General features: G+C 47.6%; 1 protein-coding gene across 2 annotated transcripts in view; it reads left to right on the top strand.

Moving 5' to 3' along the window:
- The window catches only part of PARVA (parvin alpha), a 172482-nt gene that overhangs the window by 63583 nt on the left and 91690 nt on the right, over positions 1-17209 (top strand). Inside the window, exon 1 of one of the 2 annotated variants that reach the window (XM_013055840.2) lies at positions 6780-6807. The exons of the other annotated variant lie outside the window; for it this stretch is intronic. Coding sequence (XP_012911294.1) covers positions 6795-6807 — 13 coding nt within the window. The 5' untranslated portion in view covers positions 6780-6794. Of the gene's footprint in view, positions 1-6779; positions 6808-17209 lie in introns of those variants that run through there. 2 annotated transcript variants of the gene reach the window in all.

The following is a 17209-nucleotide window of genomic DNA, read 5'->3' as shown; positions in this document are numbered from 1 at the left end:
CAGCCTCAATCAATTCACACGCCTTTATCCTGAGCCTGCTGAGGGCCTGCTAAGAGCTGCTGGGGATAATCACTTAATCTGTCTAAATGACTAGGGACAAGCCCCTGGCTTCTAACATTACCCTAGCCCTCCCTGCCACCCCCGGCCCTGCTCCGCAGTCCGTCGGCTCCTTCTCTTCCCTTCTTCATCCAATGTCGGACACACATCCAATGTCGGTAGTGCTGCTTTTTTGTTTCCCTGAATGCATCACACTGCAGTCTGGCTTCTGCTGCCATCATAATTGCTCCAACGAAGGTTACCTGTGACCCTCCAATTTCCCAGTTTTCTTTCTTCATCTCACAGCGTCTCTCTTCAACCGTCTGCTTCTTGGAGTGTCCGAGCTCTTTTTCCTCAGCTGTGATAGGTATCTCCTGCAGCTCCCCGCTCTCTGAATCCCTGTTCCATTTTCCCCACTGGCTCTCCCTTTTCTTTCTGCTTCCTGAAAAGTGTTACTTCCTTAGTTCCTGTCCTCTGCCGCTCCCCCTGCCCCACCCCCACCCCGGCCAAGACCCTCATCCTGCAACATGGGATGAAATGAAGGGATTGGACCCTACCAAAGGCCACTTCTGGAAAGATCCTTCTCATTAAACACAGATGGGAAACGAAATACCCAGGTGACTGGCTAGTGCTTAGCAGTCTGCTTCTGAGATGATGGGCATGAGGCCCGGGACTGGAAAGTGTTCATTTGGGCGGTAAGAGCACATGTCAGGGCCCGTGAGCTCCAGGTGGGCAAGCCCGTGGCATTAGCAGAGGGTTTGAGGCGCCGCGTTGGGTGTTCACAATCTCACAGGCCACCAGGGGCAATGAATGGGACGTACCTGGAACCTGGAGAAGAGTTGCCATTTCAAAAGTTGGGGTGTGTAGTGGAAACGGGGAGTTTGATCTTAGACATTATGTTTCAGACCATGCTCTCCTCTTACCAGTTGTGTGACCTTGGGCAATTGACTTCTCTCTGGGCTGTACCCCCGCATTTTCACTGGCAAAGCAGATAACTTTATCTTCCTCTTCCCCGGGTTAGGGATCACGCACATCTTAGGAAGATACTATGATTCGCTAGACTTAGTTCAGTGGGTTGATTGAGCTGATAGAGGCATATGCTCTTAGGCTAACCATAAACCCGTAACCAAGGCAGCCCTTCAAAAATCACTTAATCCCTCTTTTATGACACTAGGTTCAGGAGTCAATGAAGAGCATGAGCAGAAGTGGTCCCTGCTCTCAGACTGATTGAAACCACACACCGTGCGGCTAGAGCCCATTCCCTTCCTCTGTGTGTTCAGTAACCATCTCTCACCCGGGTTTCATTGATGGTGGACGGCAGGAGTTCCGAAGATGGAGAGACAAGTGTGGGCCAGAGCAGATGGGGCAAGTGGCCTGGGAGGATCTTTGACTGCCTGGAACAGAAATTTCATGTTCGCACAAAACAAGTAATGAGTGATATAGTCAGAGGCTTCTGCTAAACTTCGGTGGGAGAATTAAAATCGATGCCAGAGGCCCCAGGGAACTGCTGAATATTTTTGAGTGAGAATATGGTGAAACTGTGTTTTTGGAAGATTTGTTTAGCTTCCGTATTTAGAAGACATTTTTGACTGGAAGGATGGAGCCAGGGAGGCATTGGACAGACTGTTGAAGGAATCGGAACCTGATTTGAAGACATACAGGGCTAGGTTGGGAAGGAAAAGTCCTACAAGGCTGTTCCCCATCCTCCACCCCTTCTTTAGATGCCACCTGTGCTTCTGACTGTCCGACTATAGGTTGAAGGCTCCCACAGTCCCTTCCTCGAGTTCAGTTAATTGTTAGGGTGGCTCACAGTAATCGGAAAAGAAGTTTACTTACTAGATTACTGGTTTATTAAGAATATAACTGGGGTGGGGTAGGGGGCACTGAGTGGCTCAGTCAGCTGAGCGGCTACCCCAGGCTCAGGTCATGATCCCAGAGTCCTAGGATCCAGCCCTATGTCAGGCTCCCTGCTCAGGGGAAAGTCTGCTTCTCCCTCTGCCTCTCCTGCCCCCTGCTTATGCTCTCTCTCTCTCTCAAATGAATAAAATCTTAAGAAAAAAAAGCAAATATAGCCCAGGACCAGCCAGATGAAAGAGAGGCATACGGCAAGCTGTGGGGGAAGGGGCCCAGAACTTCCATGCCCTCTCTGGGCACACCTCTCCCAGTACCTCCCTGCGATTACCAGCCAGGAGCTCTCTGAACCCTGTCCTGAGTGTGTGTGTGTGTGTGTGTGTGTGTGTGTTGGGGGGAGGCTTTTGGAGGTTTTGTTACATGGGCACAATTGATTAAATCATTGACCACTGGTGATTCATTCAATCTCCAGCTTCTCCGCACTCCCAGAGGTCATGGGGTGGGGTTAAGTGCCAACCTCTAACAAGGTTGTTTCCCCAGGGAACCCAGTCCCGATCCCTGGGGCTTTCCAAAAGTCCCTTGATTAACATCAATTCAGGTGTGGTTGAAAGGGGCTTGTTTTGCTATCAGAACTTTGCTCTTATCACCTAGGAAATTCCAAGGGTTTAGAGGCTCTGTGCCAGAGATGGGGGATGATGAAGACCAAATATATATTTCCCCTTAGAAATCGTAGTTTCACACAATTGAAAGCAAAAAAAAAACCTCCAAAACTCCAAAGTTACAACTGGGATGTAATGAAAATGAAAGCAAAACTTTTTCGTGTTGTAAAATAAAGCAACCTAAATCTTACCATTGTGGCCATTTTTTAAAGTGCGTTTGGTGGCATTAAGCATATTCTCACCATCATGCCGCTGCCCCCACTGTAGAACCTTCCATAGCAATTTGACATTGCGGCAGCATCTGAGCATGCAGTCCATGTGCTTGGGTTTGTGTGTGTTATTTCAACATTTTTTGGTAACTTATTTTATCATATATTGCAAAATATCAGTCTCCAATGATGTGGAAATTAAAAAGAGAGAAGAAAAGAAAGAAGCTAGTCCTTTTCTTCAGATTGCTTGATCAACACTCTTCTAGAGGAATAAGGTAAAAGGTCCCTAGGAAGGAAGAAATGAGGTAGAGGAAGGATGTCCTCTCCCCTCCTCTGCCAGGCAAGAGCCTATACATTCTCAAAGGTCAACTCCTGGGCCCTTCCCTCCAAGAAGCATTCTCTCCCCAACCTCCCCCCACACCCCAAGGCCTCAGCAGAGACGAATCAGCCCTCAGGCTGCCACTGCCCCGTGGACATCAGGCTACTGTAGGCACCGAACATCTTGTTGGCTTCCCCCACTAGAATCTGAACTCTGTGTGGAAACCATGGCCTTTTCATCTCTGTATCCACATCGCCTTGCATACAGTAGGTGCTCAGTGAAGGTTTGCTCTCATGAATCCAATGGAATTAGTTTTGGATGGTGGATCCAGAGCGTGGTAGATGTATTTTATAGATAAAGGAGCATCAGGGCCATGCTTGGCATCCAAGATCCTTCGGGAAGGAGGAGACCATTCAGCTGCTGTGCATAGAATGTGTAGAGAAGACGTGGAAGCTGAAACCCAGAAGCGAATTGGGGCAGCCTATTTAGGAAATGCCTGCTGAGAAGGCAAAGGGAAGAAAAGAGGGGAAGACAGCAGCATGGCCTCTGCTTCCCATTCACTCTTTGACCTTGTACTTCTGCTGGAGCATTCATTCTAGTTTCTAGTTTCTTCCTCAGTATCCAATCATCAGATAGACTTCAGACTTTCCCATTCATGAATTTATTCACCTGTTCAGCAGGTATCCACTAAGTGCCTACTCTGTGTCCAGCTTCATTCCACAGACTTCACTTCCATTATCCCTGACCCCTGAATAACCTTTCGAGGTGGGTATCTGCATTTTGTAGAAGAGGCTCAGAAGATGGAGGTATTTGCCCCAAAGACGGCAGCTGATCGGTGGCAGAATCAGATTTTGAACGCAGAGCTTGAATCCTTCCTACCTTGCACAGTGTCAGGAGGTCGGTTCTCCGTGAATGTTTGTGGGATCTGTTCTAGGAAAACGTGGACCAGGATGGGAAGAAAAGGGAGAGAAGTGGCAGTTCGAAGAGGAAGAATGCAGCTGGGGTAGGCACGGCGGAGCCCGAGTGGCTCATGACCAAGGAAAGAGAGGGGCTGTGTGGGTCAGACTGTGTTTAGGACAGAGGGTGGACAGGTGTGAGTCTGTGGCAGAAGAGACACCCACTAGTTCTGGTCCCAGGGGGACTGTATGAAGAGTAACTACTGATTTCTGAGCTGAATATATCCTAATGCACTCTCCTCTCCTGGGACATAAGGATGCATGGGGAGTGGACCTCTCTGCTGATTTCTTCTTCAGAACTACATGGCAGGAGAGAGGGGAGGAGGGCCCAGCTGTCTGTCCGGAGCAGCCTTTCACACAGACTTAACTGCATTTATCATTACTGCCTGTGGACTTCTTCATTTGGCCTCAGCCTTCCTCTCTACAAAGTGGTTGAAACATGACTGGATTAACCAGGGTTGGTCTTAGCTATGCTGGGGGCACGAAGGCTGACTCTACCTGACTCGCCGCCTTTGGGGATGGCGGCACCCAGAGGCCCAGCTGAAGGGGCGGGCCTGGGAGGCCATGCTTTAGACGTTGTTTGGGTTCCTGATCTGAGAGTGGCCAGCCCCGTCAACTCTAGTGGTTTTCCAAGGTCCATTTCACAGCCTCTAGACCCTCCTTGTGCTGGCCCATGCGGTCTCTCCCACCATTTCCTGTCATTTCCCCTGACTTCCTCCATGCCAGCTCCACAGGCCTCCTTGCTCTTTATGCATGCAAGTCCGTTTCCACCCCATAGCTTTTTTCACTTTCTGCTTCCTCTTCCCGAATGTTCCTCTGCCATGTATTTGCATATCCTGCTCTTTCACTCAAATCTCTGTTCAAATGCCCCCCCCCCTTCCCACCAGGCCTTACTACCTGTTAACAGACAGCACTTCCTGTTTCTCTTCATGCTGTTGCCCTGCTCTGTTTTCCTCTGTAACCTATCCTTGCTGGCATAACGTGTGTGTTGGCTTGCCTTTTCATCATCTTCCCCCTTCACTAGAACGTGAACTCTCTGTGAGGTATTGATCTGGTTCATTGTTGCCTCCCCACAGCGCCTAGAATGATCCTTCATACGTTGTAGGTGCTCAGTTATTACTTGCTGGATGAATGAAGGACCAGGGACCAGCTTCTTCTTCAGGAATCTGAACGAAGGACACAAGTGATTTTCCTGGTTACTGATAGGTTCTGGCCATGTGGGGTCAGTCAGACTTGGAGCTGACAGCCATGTTCATCATGTGTAAGCACTGGCAGCCGGTCAAGATCAAGAGAGAAGCTGAGCTGGGGCGCCTGGGTGGCTCCGTTGTTTAAGCATCTGACTCTGGCTTTTGGCTCAGGTCATGATCTCATAGTCCTGAGATCAAGCCCCAAGCTGGACTGTGTGGTCAGCAGGGAATCTACTTGAGATTCTCTCTCTCCCTCTCTCTGTCCCTCCCCATGCTCACTCGTGTGTGCGTGCGCGAGCGCATGCGCGACTGCATTCTCTCTCTCTCTCTCTCCACCTGCCCAAAATAGTCTTTTTAAAAAGACTTAAAAAAAAAAAAAAGAGAGAGAGAGAGAGAAACCAAGGGCAGAGAGCCTAGGTGTCCTTAAAAGGGGAAGAGAAGGTTTTGCTGGCTGGAAGGCTTCTCTCTTTCCCGTTGTGTCCCAGCCGTACTTGTATTTGTTTCCTCACTGAGTTGTCTGAGGCTGTGTATTGGTTTTCTCTTCCTGCAGGACAAATTCACAAATTTTACAACTTCGGGCCACTCCCGTTTATTCTCTCACGGTCCTGTAGGTCAGAAGTCCGGGTGGGCTGGGTTCTCTACTCAGGGTCTCACAAGACTGAAATTAAGGTATTGGCCAGACTGGCCTCTTATCTGGAGGCCCTGGGGAAGAATTCACTTCCAGACTCCTTTCAGCTTGTTGGCAATCTTCAGTTCTTTGCAGTTGTAGGATGGAGTCCCTATTTCCTTGTTGGCTTCTGGCAGGGGCTGCTCTGAGCTCCAAGAGGCCCCTCTCAGCTCCTTGCCGTGTGGCCCTCCACATCAAATCACTCCCACAGCTCTCCGACTTCCTCTTCTGCTACCAGCAGGAGAAAATTCCATCATCTTACAGGGTTTGTGTGACTAGGTTAGGCTCTAGGCTTGTCTGGATAGTCTATTGATTGACTCAAACTACACTAACTGGGAACTTAATTACATCTGCAAAATTCCTTTTGCCGTGTAATTTAACATTATCAGAGCATAACGTCTCCCATACTTATAGTCCTAGCATTAGGATCGAGAATCTTGAGGGACCATTTTAGCCTTCTGCGTACTATAGTATTTATTTTTTTAATCTCCTTTAATTAATTAACTTGAAGAGGGGAGAAAATGTGTGTGTGTGTGTTTGGGAGGGGGGTGTCTGTAATTTGCGACCAAAGAGCAATGGCCATAGTCCATAGGGGCCTAGTCTTGGGGAGTGAAGGTGGGGGTTGCAGTTACAAACGTGTCTTCCTGACCTCTGCTAAACTGTGGTTCTTTATTTTTCCTCTGGAATAGAGTTCAGAATATAGAGATGTAAAAGATTAGACCATCTGCCATACTTCAGATGCCAAAAATAATGAAAATAGCTCCTTGCCTCCAAACTCTGGTAGAAAACTTTTTTTTTCTTTTTAATGCTTTTCCTTGCAGCTCACTGTCCAAGTGAGATCATGGTGATCCCGAGCCTTTTCCCATGACTTAATTGATGAGGAGAGGACCGCCCAGCTAAATCTCACAGAATGCATTCTGAAGGTAATTGGCTGAAAGCCTCCAGCCTCTTGTTGAAATGAGTGGTTTTGGTTAATCCTGCACCACGAAGCTGAAAAGCTATTATGAATGTATATTTTTGTCCTGAGGTATTATCAAGAAATTCCATATAGAAGGAAATAAATTGTGGTTTGGGAATGAGAAAAAAATGTTTTAAGAAAAAGACAAGACATAAGCTCCGTTTCCTGTAGATGTATATCAGAATAAGTTCGAAAGCCGTTTGTGACTCAGAGAGAGGTCACTGACCCAATCTGCTGGGGGAGGCAGGATTTAACAAAACAGTTACATTTTGGTGATTTTTCCTCTGCTGCTGTTAGCTCCTCCATTTGTGCGATATGACACACGTTTTCCGGAACACGGTAGGAACTTGGAGATGGGCGATGGCTCTCCAGTTCACTGCCTAACTTCTAACAACAGAGAGTAGTAGCTGAGCATCAAACAGCATGTGGTAAATGGAGGGGAGGGGGCAGTCATAGGGGGGAAAGCTTACTTTGTGAAAATTGCCAGCAGGTTGAAGGGTTGTGAGATTATCAAATCCTAGAGAGCCTCAGAGCTGGAAGGAGACTTACCCCTGTAGGCTAGGGGTGCCCTCATGTGCTACATGGGCCGGCTCAATGACAGAGACAGGAGGGCATCAGCTCTGCTTGGCCCTATCTGTAGAGTGAGTCAGAAGAAATAAAGAGGCAGCAACTGTGAATTAAGATAAGGAGTCCTAGACCTCGGGTAGTGCCGGGTGCTGCTGCCGGGGGACCCGACACAGTTGAGGCTCAGTAACGATTGGTGATCATGATACCTGGTTAGCAGGGTGATAGAATTGAGTAAAACGTGTGGGCAAGCTTTGTAAACCATCAGGCAAACGTAAGCTGTTGGACTGTATTAGTGGTATGAATAAGAAGACATTGAGACTCTTACCCGGGATGGCGGATGGTCAGTGTCTGAAGAAAAGATACATGGAGCCCCAGACAGGTATAGGAAATGCAGGGGAAAACATTGTGTTTTAGGAGCTTGAGACTGCTTAGAAAGGGAGGAGAGGCTGGCCACTGTGCAGATAGAAGCCTCAGGCCCAAGACAGAAAGCCCACAAGGCTCAGATGTGCTTAGCGTTGCGGGTTAGAGTTCTCAATGGTGCAGCCTGCCACCTGAGCTCTTCTGAGCTCCTCACGGGGCTCCCCAAGAAACCAGAGGCCAAGCTCAAGTATGAGGACCTGAGGGGACAAGAACCCACCTTGGAGGTGTCATGGTCCCTGCAAGAAACAAAGGCAGTTTCCATAGCCATTGGATGGTTGTATCCAAGTGGTTTGTGTTGCTTTTGGCCATAATAGGGTTAAGGGCATTTGTTCATTTCTTTATTCAAATAGCATGTATTGATGCCGCCCTTGCTCAGCCCTGTTCTGGGCCCCAGGGAATCAGGGTACAGCTGTCATAGAGGAGCAGGTGTAGTACAATCTTACCTACCCCCCCACCACCGCCACCCGTGCCCTCAGCCAACAGTGATTTAATACAGTCACCACGGCTGCTGATTTCTTTCCCGAAGATCTTGCTGCCAGACATGCTTCCTCTCCTCTACCTTCAAGTTGTAGCTTGAGCCCTGCGTCTCCTTCAGAGCCTTACCAGATCTTCTCATGCACGTGGATCACCATTTGCCTGTTGTCTCTGGCCCAGGTTACTGTCTCTGATCGCATTCCCACTGGCCTTGTCCTTTTCAGCCTTGTCTGATGGTCCTGAGCCTGGCTTCATGGGTGCTTGTCAAGCTGACGCAGGGTTTGTCACTTCCAGCCTCATGGGCCAGCTGCTGAGAGGCATGTTTGACCCTCCTGTTCCTGGACTCTGTGCTCGTAGTTTCCCTGGAAAGTGGGTGTATCAGGGTTGCCTCCCAAGTGCTATGGACTTGGCAGAAGTGGAATCCAGGTTGTCAGTGGAAATGCGCAGTATGGCATCAGGCAGTGCTGTGGTTAAAGGTGGGTGAGCAGAAAAAGGAGGCATGGCAAGGTATTCCAGATAGCACCGTGAGCCCAAGTTCAAGGGCCAAGACGAAATGAGACTCCACTAATGAAGGTGTGGGGGACCAGGAAGAGGAAGTGCTAATAATTATCAGCCAGTGCTGGCTGATGGGATCAGCCAGTCATCAGATGACTGATCCCATCTTTATGTATAATGACACGCAGTCCAGTCCGGAGTGTCCCGAAGGCATCATATAGTTTCTGGCATTCAGGTTGTTCCTGAAGGAAGAAGTCACTGGCTGTTGCCAGGATAAGTGAACCTTGAGGCATTCCAAGACCTTGGCCTGGGGGAAGGGAAAGCAGCTGAGACTGCATATAACCAGAATGGCAGCATTAGGACTGCAAGATGGTGTGAGCGGCTAGGCTGCAATGCTGGTGGCCTGTCCACGGTGGAGCCATCCTGCAGTCAGTGGAGGGGAACTGAGAGATCCTTTCCACCATGAAAGGGTCCAGCAGAGCTGACCAGGCCTGAGTGGGTACTAAAATCCACAGACGGGACAAATGGAATGAGGGGCGCCACCCAGCAGAAAGAGCCTGTGTCCTTGGGTCGTGGTGACTCCACAGCAAGAATCAGGAATCAGGAAATAAATACCTCAAGTTCCTCTCTCTCTCTCCTGGTCTTCTTGGGGCCCTTCCCATGGATCTGAATTCAGCTGAAGGTAGAAGGCCAGTGTGCCCATTCATGAAGCCCCTTGTGGGCAGGAAGCAGGGGAAGGAATGAAGAGAAGGATCTAGAGGGGCAACAGCAGAGGTTAGAAACATAACTAATTCTGGATCCTTTTTTCTGCTAGAATGGACCCTACCGACATTCTGACAGCCCCTAGTAAGGCTGGGCTCAGGACTCAGGTGAGGTGAGCCTTGAGAGAAAAATCTCTGTTGCTAGAGTTGACAAGAGCTGAGGAGAGAGGGCCTGGCTTAGCACCTTAAAAGTAACAGGTTGCTCCATACATACGGGGGCCATATGTCCTCCATTTTCTAGGACAGTCTCAATTTCAAATATTCTGTCCCATTTTGCCCATAAGAATACTGGCACTTGTCAGATCACATGCTCCAATTTCTGATTCAGAAAATATGGTCACTGTATCCTTATCCCACAACAAATGCCAGATGGTTTAAAAAGCTAAGAATTTTTTTCCTTTTTAATGGTATACTTATCCCAATTGTTGAGAAAAGACAATTTTCTGACTATTGAAGCAATTGTAGAAATTATCAGTGACAAGTTTGATGGGTTCAGTTACACTGAAAAAAAGAAAACACTTTTTTTTTTTTTTTGTACAACAAAAATCAACAAAACTAAGAGATGAGAAGTGAAGCAACAGATTGGGGAAATAGTTGCAGTAAATATAACAGCTAAAAACTTAATACCCAGGCACTTCGGAGTTTTATATAAAGCTTACAGGGCACCATCAAGATGTCACTGGACAGATGGTCAAAGCCAGGAGTAGACGATTTACACAAGCGGAACCTTCACTGCAAGCAAATCCCAGGGAGGGATTTTAATAAATCAGGTTAACACAGCTTTGAGTTACCATATCACACCTATCACATTATCAAAAATAAACAAAAGCTACCAAATAGAACATGGGCAGGGCTTTGTTGAGACATGCATGCAGAAGGCATTATAAGTTTCCTTTCCTTTGTCCTCCTAGAAAACAGTGTGATGATATGGAACGCAGATCACAAAAACAGTCCCCCACCCTAACTCAGTAAATCCATTTTTGGAACTATGTCCTAAAGAGACCATGTTGGTTACTTAGTTAAATATTTATTTTAATATAAGTTAAATAAATATATATTATATATAGAGAGAGATATAGATATATATGTTTAAGCTAGATCAGAACAACCAAAATCACCCACAATTTTGTGGTGTGTGTGTGTGTGTGTGTGTGTGTATATACACATATATATGTATGTATAGCAAAACATCCTAAATTGCCAACAATTATATAATGATTAAATATAATAGTCTAGGATAAATAAAATATTTTATCATTAAAGTCCAGATATGTTCACTTTGTGATGAGGGCAGATATATTTTAAAGTGTTGAAATTTTAAAGTATATTTAAAGTGTTAAGTGAAAAAAATACAGTGAAACTATGGCAGTACCGATTGTGGTCATGGGAAAGCTAGTTTTGTCTAATAATAAGGATCCGATAAAAATTTAAATTGTCTAGGGGCGCCTGGGTGGCTCAGTGGATTAAGCCACTGCCTTTGGCTCGGGTCACGATCTCAGTGTCCTGGGATCGAGTCCCGCATTGGGCTTTCTGCTCAGCAGGGAGCCTGCTTCCCCCCTCTGTCTCTGCCTGCCTCTCTGTCTACTTGTGATCTCTCTCTCTGTCAAATAAAATAAATAAAATCTTTGAAAAAAAAATTTAAATTGTCTAGTCCTTGGTTTCCTATAGTAAAAGTGTATTCTATGGTGTCTGGCAGATTGCTGCATTATTGTGGGTGTAGGCAGTCTAAATGGAGCCAGATTTTCCACAAAAATAAGAAGAGTCCGAACAGGGCTCTGACTCTGGTCTTCTGTAGATGGTCTCTGGGGTCAATGCTGGCTGCTTCTTTAGGTAGATCTCCATTCAGGATGGGGGCTGCTTCCAGTGTGGTGCTGTATCCTTCGTCTGCAGAACCCTCTGTCCTCTGTCTCTGTTCCTTGTGTCCTGAGTGTGACGGATGAATGCCCAGGTGCCTGGTGCTAACAGGTGGTGAGCTTCCTTCTGTGTGTTTCTCAAGTCCTTGAATGTAGCAGTACATACTTAACCATAAAATCTTACCAAGTTCATTCACATCAAGATCAATTGAGTTACCTTCGCTGAGGAGAAAAGCCAATGTCATCTCTAGTGTCTATTTTTGGGGGTATTTTTAATGCCTTAAATGATAATCTGTTAAAAGGAGGAGGGGCTGGGGGAGGGTTCATTGCGCAAATGTGAAACTTGCAAATACCAAACCCCGTGTGCCTCCTATGAACAGGCGGCTGGCGCATGGCCTACTGCAGTCTCTGGCATGCCTCTCGTCCCCAGCGGGAAGAGAGAGGCCAGAGCACACTGCTGAACTCCAAGGTCTGCATCTGTTGGGGTGCACTGATTTCCACTGGGAAATCCAGGTAGCTTGTCTGGGGCAGTGACTTCTGTCGACGTTAAGTACTTATATGGAGACCCCTTGAGAGTGTGGAATTCTGCAGCTCGTGTTCTCTGTGACCTTGAATAAAGTGCTTGGCCCCTGAATTTTCACAGCAGAAGCAAATCTGAGGAAGGATCCTGAGGACAGGTGGTGTGAGTGCTCTGAGTTCAGTTGCCGTGTCTGAGAGTGGATCCCATGTATATTAAGAAAATTTATAAAAGGTGAAAGAGGGGTGCCTGGGTGGCTCAGTTGGTTAAGCGTCTGCCTTCGGCTCAGGTCATGGCCCAGGGTCTGGGGATTGAGTCCTATATCAGGCTCCCTGCTCAGTGGAGAGCCTGTTTCTCCCTCTCCAGGCACTCGTGCTCTCTCTTGCTATCTCTCTCTCCCTCTCAAATAAATAAAAGCTTTAAAATAAGTAAATAAATAAATAAAAGGTGAAAGAAAGAGAAAATAGAAACCCTGTAGAATTCCAGGTGTGCGTCCCAAAGACCATACTGGCCTGGTTGTTAGGGAACGGGCAAGAGTTTTGAATTCAGCAGGACCGCGTTTCAGGTACCTTACTGCCTCTTCCTCATATGGAACACATTCTTGACAGTGTCTATCTCTTAGGACATTTGGGAGTTAAAATTAAGTAGTTGTATGTAAAGCACATAAATGAATGCATAGCGCAGAATAAACCTGGGTAAGTATCCATACTCCTCTCCACCCCTCACCTGATAGGGTGCGTAGCAAATGGGAGGAGCTTGGTTCATCACGGGTCCACATCTTCCCTGAGTCACTTGGGCAGAGCTGTCGTCTGATTCATCCACCACACTATAGTGATAACCAGACACAGAGAATGTGATTCTGTTGGGTATACGGGGGCATAGCCAGTAGCCAGCAACAGAACAAGAAAGGCAGGGAGGGATGGGACGTGGATCTGACTCTTTCCTCGGTGCACTCGGATTACTGGTCCACATGCTCACAGTGAAGATATGGTCTGGCCACCTTGGGGTATAGCGATCTCTGAGCACCACCCCAGCACAGCGGCATCAGTGAAGGGTCCACAGTGAAACAGTAGGCTCTCCCAATGGGTATACTGAGTCCAGCAGCAGGAGCTTGAAGGGAAGATGCTCAGATGGGCAGAAAAGCAGATGGCAGCCTAACTCTAGGTGGGGGTACTTGGGCTTGGGGTAATGTGCTAAGCAGATTCTGGGACAGGGATCAAGGCAGGAGGTCAACCATAAGATCTTGGGTAATGCAATGTGACTGCCTTTAGTATTGGAATGAAGCACCATACTGGGGTCAAAGGATGGTGCTGTGGAGCCCAGGAAAGCCTCAGGTCAAGGTGGAGCCTGAAAACTGAGCAAGGGTAAGTTACCGAGGAGGGTCTGGTGGTCTCAGTCATGGGAATGAGATGGGATGCAGCAGCTGGGAGTCAAGGTGGACCAGACATTGTACCTCTTTGGAGGCAGATCACTGGTTAAAATTTGGACTCCCCTCCACAGATGTCAGAGATCATTGCTCCAAAGTTCTTCAGGGTGACCTTCAGGGGTGATCATTGCTCCAAAGTTCTTCAGGGGTGACCCTTCAGGGGCCATTTCCCTGGCCCCTTCCCTTTCTTCCCTCCCCAGCTTGTCTAAATCAGTGTAGGGTGACACTTAGCCAAGAGCTTCTAGCAGGTCTTTGGTGAAAGAAGGGAACTGTATATAATGGGAAATGATCTTTGGTATATTATAGTTGCTTTAATTTGGGTTTAGTCATGATGTTTATTTGTTCTGAAATCTCCAATCTCAATAAAGTGATTTTGTATTTATCAGAAGGAACATAGATTCAAAATGGTCACGGAGCACTATTTATGGCCTCTTTTCTAAGCTGCCTTGGCTGACTTTCTGAGGACAGATTCCCTTATTGACTTCCTGTTGCTTTTTTCTTCATGACCACGGACTCTAGATCTTCACTGTTTCCCTTCCTCCTGGTCCATTACATGTTCCAGCTGGACCAGTAGTTCTCTGTGGGGGCGATTTTTCCTCTTTGGGGGCATTAGTCAATGTCTTGAGACATTTTTGATTGTCACGACTAGGGCAGGAGTGGAGGGATACTGTTGGCATCTGGTGAGTAGAGGCTAGGGATATTTCTAAACACCCTACAATGCACAGGACCGCCTCCCAAAACAAAGAATTATCCGTTCCACAACGTCCGTAGTGCTTCTATTGAGAAATCCTGCGATAGACTGTAAGCACGTTAGGAGCCGACGTCACCACTAGCAACTAACATTTATCAAACTCTTACTATGTGTCAGGCATTTCCCGGACATTTTCTACAAATTAACTCATTTAATCTTTTTTTGTTAGGAATTACTGTTGCTTCATTTTACGGCTAGGAGATGTGAAACATGAGGATGTTAGGTAACTGACCCAAGGTCACACAGCTAGGCAACTGGTGAGGCCACTCAGGAATGAGAATAGTCTTAGTAGTAGCAATGGGACTTGTCTTCATATGTATAAAGCCAAGGGCTTTGCACATCTTGACCCGTTTCATCTTTGCCGCAAGCCCCTGGGATAGATATCCTATTATACCCCCTTCAGATACGCAGAAGCTGGGGCTCAATGGAGCTTGCCTTGTAACTATGAATTTGCACATTTTTATAATTAGTGCCTATCTCCACCACAGCACTGTGACCCTACGAATGCAGGGACCTTATTGCTTTCTTGCTCCTTGGAGTAACCCCACTCTTTAGCCCAGGATCTACCACTAGTGATCGAAGGACAAGGGAATGCAGTGGCGGTGTGTTAGAGCCCCACGGATGCTCTCTGCCCTGGTGCTTTCTTGAGATTCCTGCCTCCACTGGAATTCAAAGCTACCCCTACAAAACGGTCTGGTCCTCATCACCATGTTAAGACCTAAAAGTGGTGGAGATGGGTCCAGAGCAACCACTCTGGCCTCTCCTGGCCTTGTCAGAATGAACAGGAGCATGTATTTATAGCAGCCAAAAAAAAAAGTCATGGCCATGTTAAACCCCAGATTTCCAGGCACCTTGGAAAATTGTTATGACCTGGTCTCAGAGGAGAGATGGGCTCTCTTGTGGCTGAGTACTCATGTCCCTTCCTAATGAAGTTTGATGACACATGACACTAGGTAGAAATCTTTTTTTTGTTGTTTTCTCTTCTGATATCTGGATATTTTCAGAACTTAGATAATTTTATCCTATTTACATCAAACAGGCAGGTAACTCTAGACTTTTCTATCTGTATTATTTCTTGGGAGGTATAACGTGATTATGAATGACAGTAATTGACATTACATGCTTTAATTAAATTTCCTTTGCTGTGAATCAAAACCTTTTAGTCCCGTTCTGCAGTGCTATTTCTAGACTTCTCCTTTACATACTCTGATGTGTTAGGCAGCAGGTATGACATAAATTTGCTTTTATAAATTCTGCATCCCATAGACTAAATGAGATAATATGTGCGAGTCAGTCGAATGCCAGCCACGTGATCGTTATGAATCCAAAAATGTTAGCTAAATTCGCATACTTTGTGGCTTTTGGGTTTGGGCTCTTTGAAGAATATGGTGCTTCCTAAAGGATAATCATAAAGCTGGTGGTTGTAAAAGGCCCCGTTTTTTAAATGATTATGGGTAGCATGGTAATTATATCCCAGGATTTCTCTTTCCAGAGCTTTTAAAGGGTCTGTAGGACCTTAGAGGATTACTCTTTTCCAAGAGGGAAAGTACCCCAGATAGCCTCCTATTCCCTGTGACCCCTAAACGACATGTCCTCCACAGTCTGGAGCCGCCAGTCTGCTAGAGGGGACCACAAAAGAAGGTCTGGACAAGTTCCTCGAGCCCAACTCCCCTCCCTTCATTTAGGAGCACAAAGCACCTTGCCTTAGAAAATGCACCTGCAGCCTTTTTCAGGCATCTGGCCCTCCTGAGCTTTGAGCATCCTTGAGCACAGCTGCAACACTGTCTCCCAGCAGGATCCATACCTTGGTCTTCGGGGTCCAGTGGAGCAGGAAGTTTAGAATCCCCTGCTTGACTGGCTGTGGTGCCTCCCTCCAGCCCAGGGCTTTTCCCTCGGCTGGATGCTCCATAAGACCCTCTCTGTCTCCCTGCTGAGTCTCTCCCCTCCCGCTGGGGCAAGGGTCCTGGAGGACTGACCACAGTGATAGGCATCCCTGCCGAGACTCCCAGGATCCAGCATCTTGGGAACTGGCCCCTTGTCTCTGCAGAACTCTGTCAGGGCACAGATGAACTGGTCCCGGGATCTGGGGAATCCATTTAGCCCAGTGCCAGCGCTGGGACGTCTCCCTGCTTCATCTGTAAGTGACACACGTGCACAGCACCGGGGCATGCGCCTGCCCCAGCAGCTCTTTGGATTAGACCAACCAGCCAACAATTCAAAGGGCCATATGACCAACCAATACTCAAATTCAAGAGTTTTCTTCTTGTTCTCAACACAAGTTGCTAAGTTCATGATTAGAACTTACCTAAATTCCTCATCTAACCTTCCTTATCTAACTATAAGTTTAGGCTCCCTCTCCTGAAAGGACAGGTTCCCCACAACCACTGAAAAAAGGCTGAGGGCACAGCATGGCTGCCCTGTGTCCAGGGTAGCCTGGGCTCACCCAGCTGTAGCCCCTAGCCTGCCTCAGGAGAGGCTTCTCACCTGGAGTCTGTGGCTGGACTAAGAAATTCCAGGTCACCCCAGATGAGGCTCCCTTTTCCATAGTGGTGACCTCAAGAAAACACAGAGCCTGGCCTCCGCACGCACCCAGCTCCGATGGGTGGCTGGAGGTGCAGAGCCAGGCCGGGCCGAAACAAGCAGGCCGTCTGGATTTCCAGTTGCCAAGAGGCAAGAGGCAGAATCCTGCTTGCTTTGCAGCAAGTTCATGAGTCTCCCGTGGCATGATATTAAATTATATAGGCAGCCACTTGTTTTCGACTGATGCACCAAGCCGAGAGTGGCATCCAGCAGGCAGCATTCTCCTCAGGAAACAGTTGGAAAGATCCTATAGCTCCGCACATCTCCAGACCTCTGAAAACTGGCCTGACGGCAGGGGGCTGTGGGCCGTCACAGGGAGTGGTGAGCTCTGGGCAGAAGTACCATGCTTGTGGCTGACACCCTGGACCATGGGCTGTGGGGCTCTCTGCCCTAAAGGTATGTCAGAGCCTGGACAAAGTTGCACATGCGGCTGCAGGGGGTGATTCTCTGTTGGGGGTGCTCTGGCCAGCTCTGGGCTCCTCTCCAGTGCTGGGGCGTCTGAGATGGGAGGTGTCCACTCCTT

This window comes from Mustela putorius, unplaced genomic scaffold, assembly GCF_011764305.1.
Source record: "Mustela putorius furo isolate JIRA1106 unplaced genomic scaffold, ASM1176430v1.1 tig00003859_pilon_pilon_pilon, whole genome shotgun sequence".
NCBI lineage: Eukaryota > Metazoa > Chordata > Mammalia > Carnivora > Mustelidae > Mustela > Mustela putorius.
This window is presented reverse-complemented; position numbering and strand designations above follow the sequence as displayed.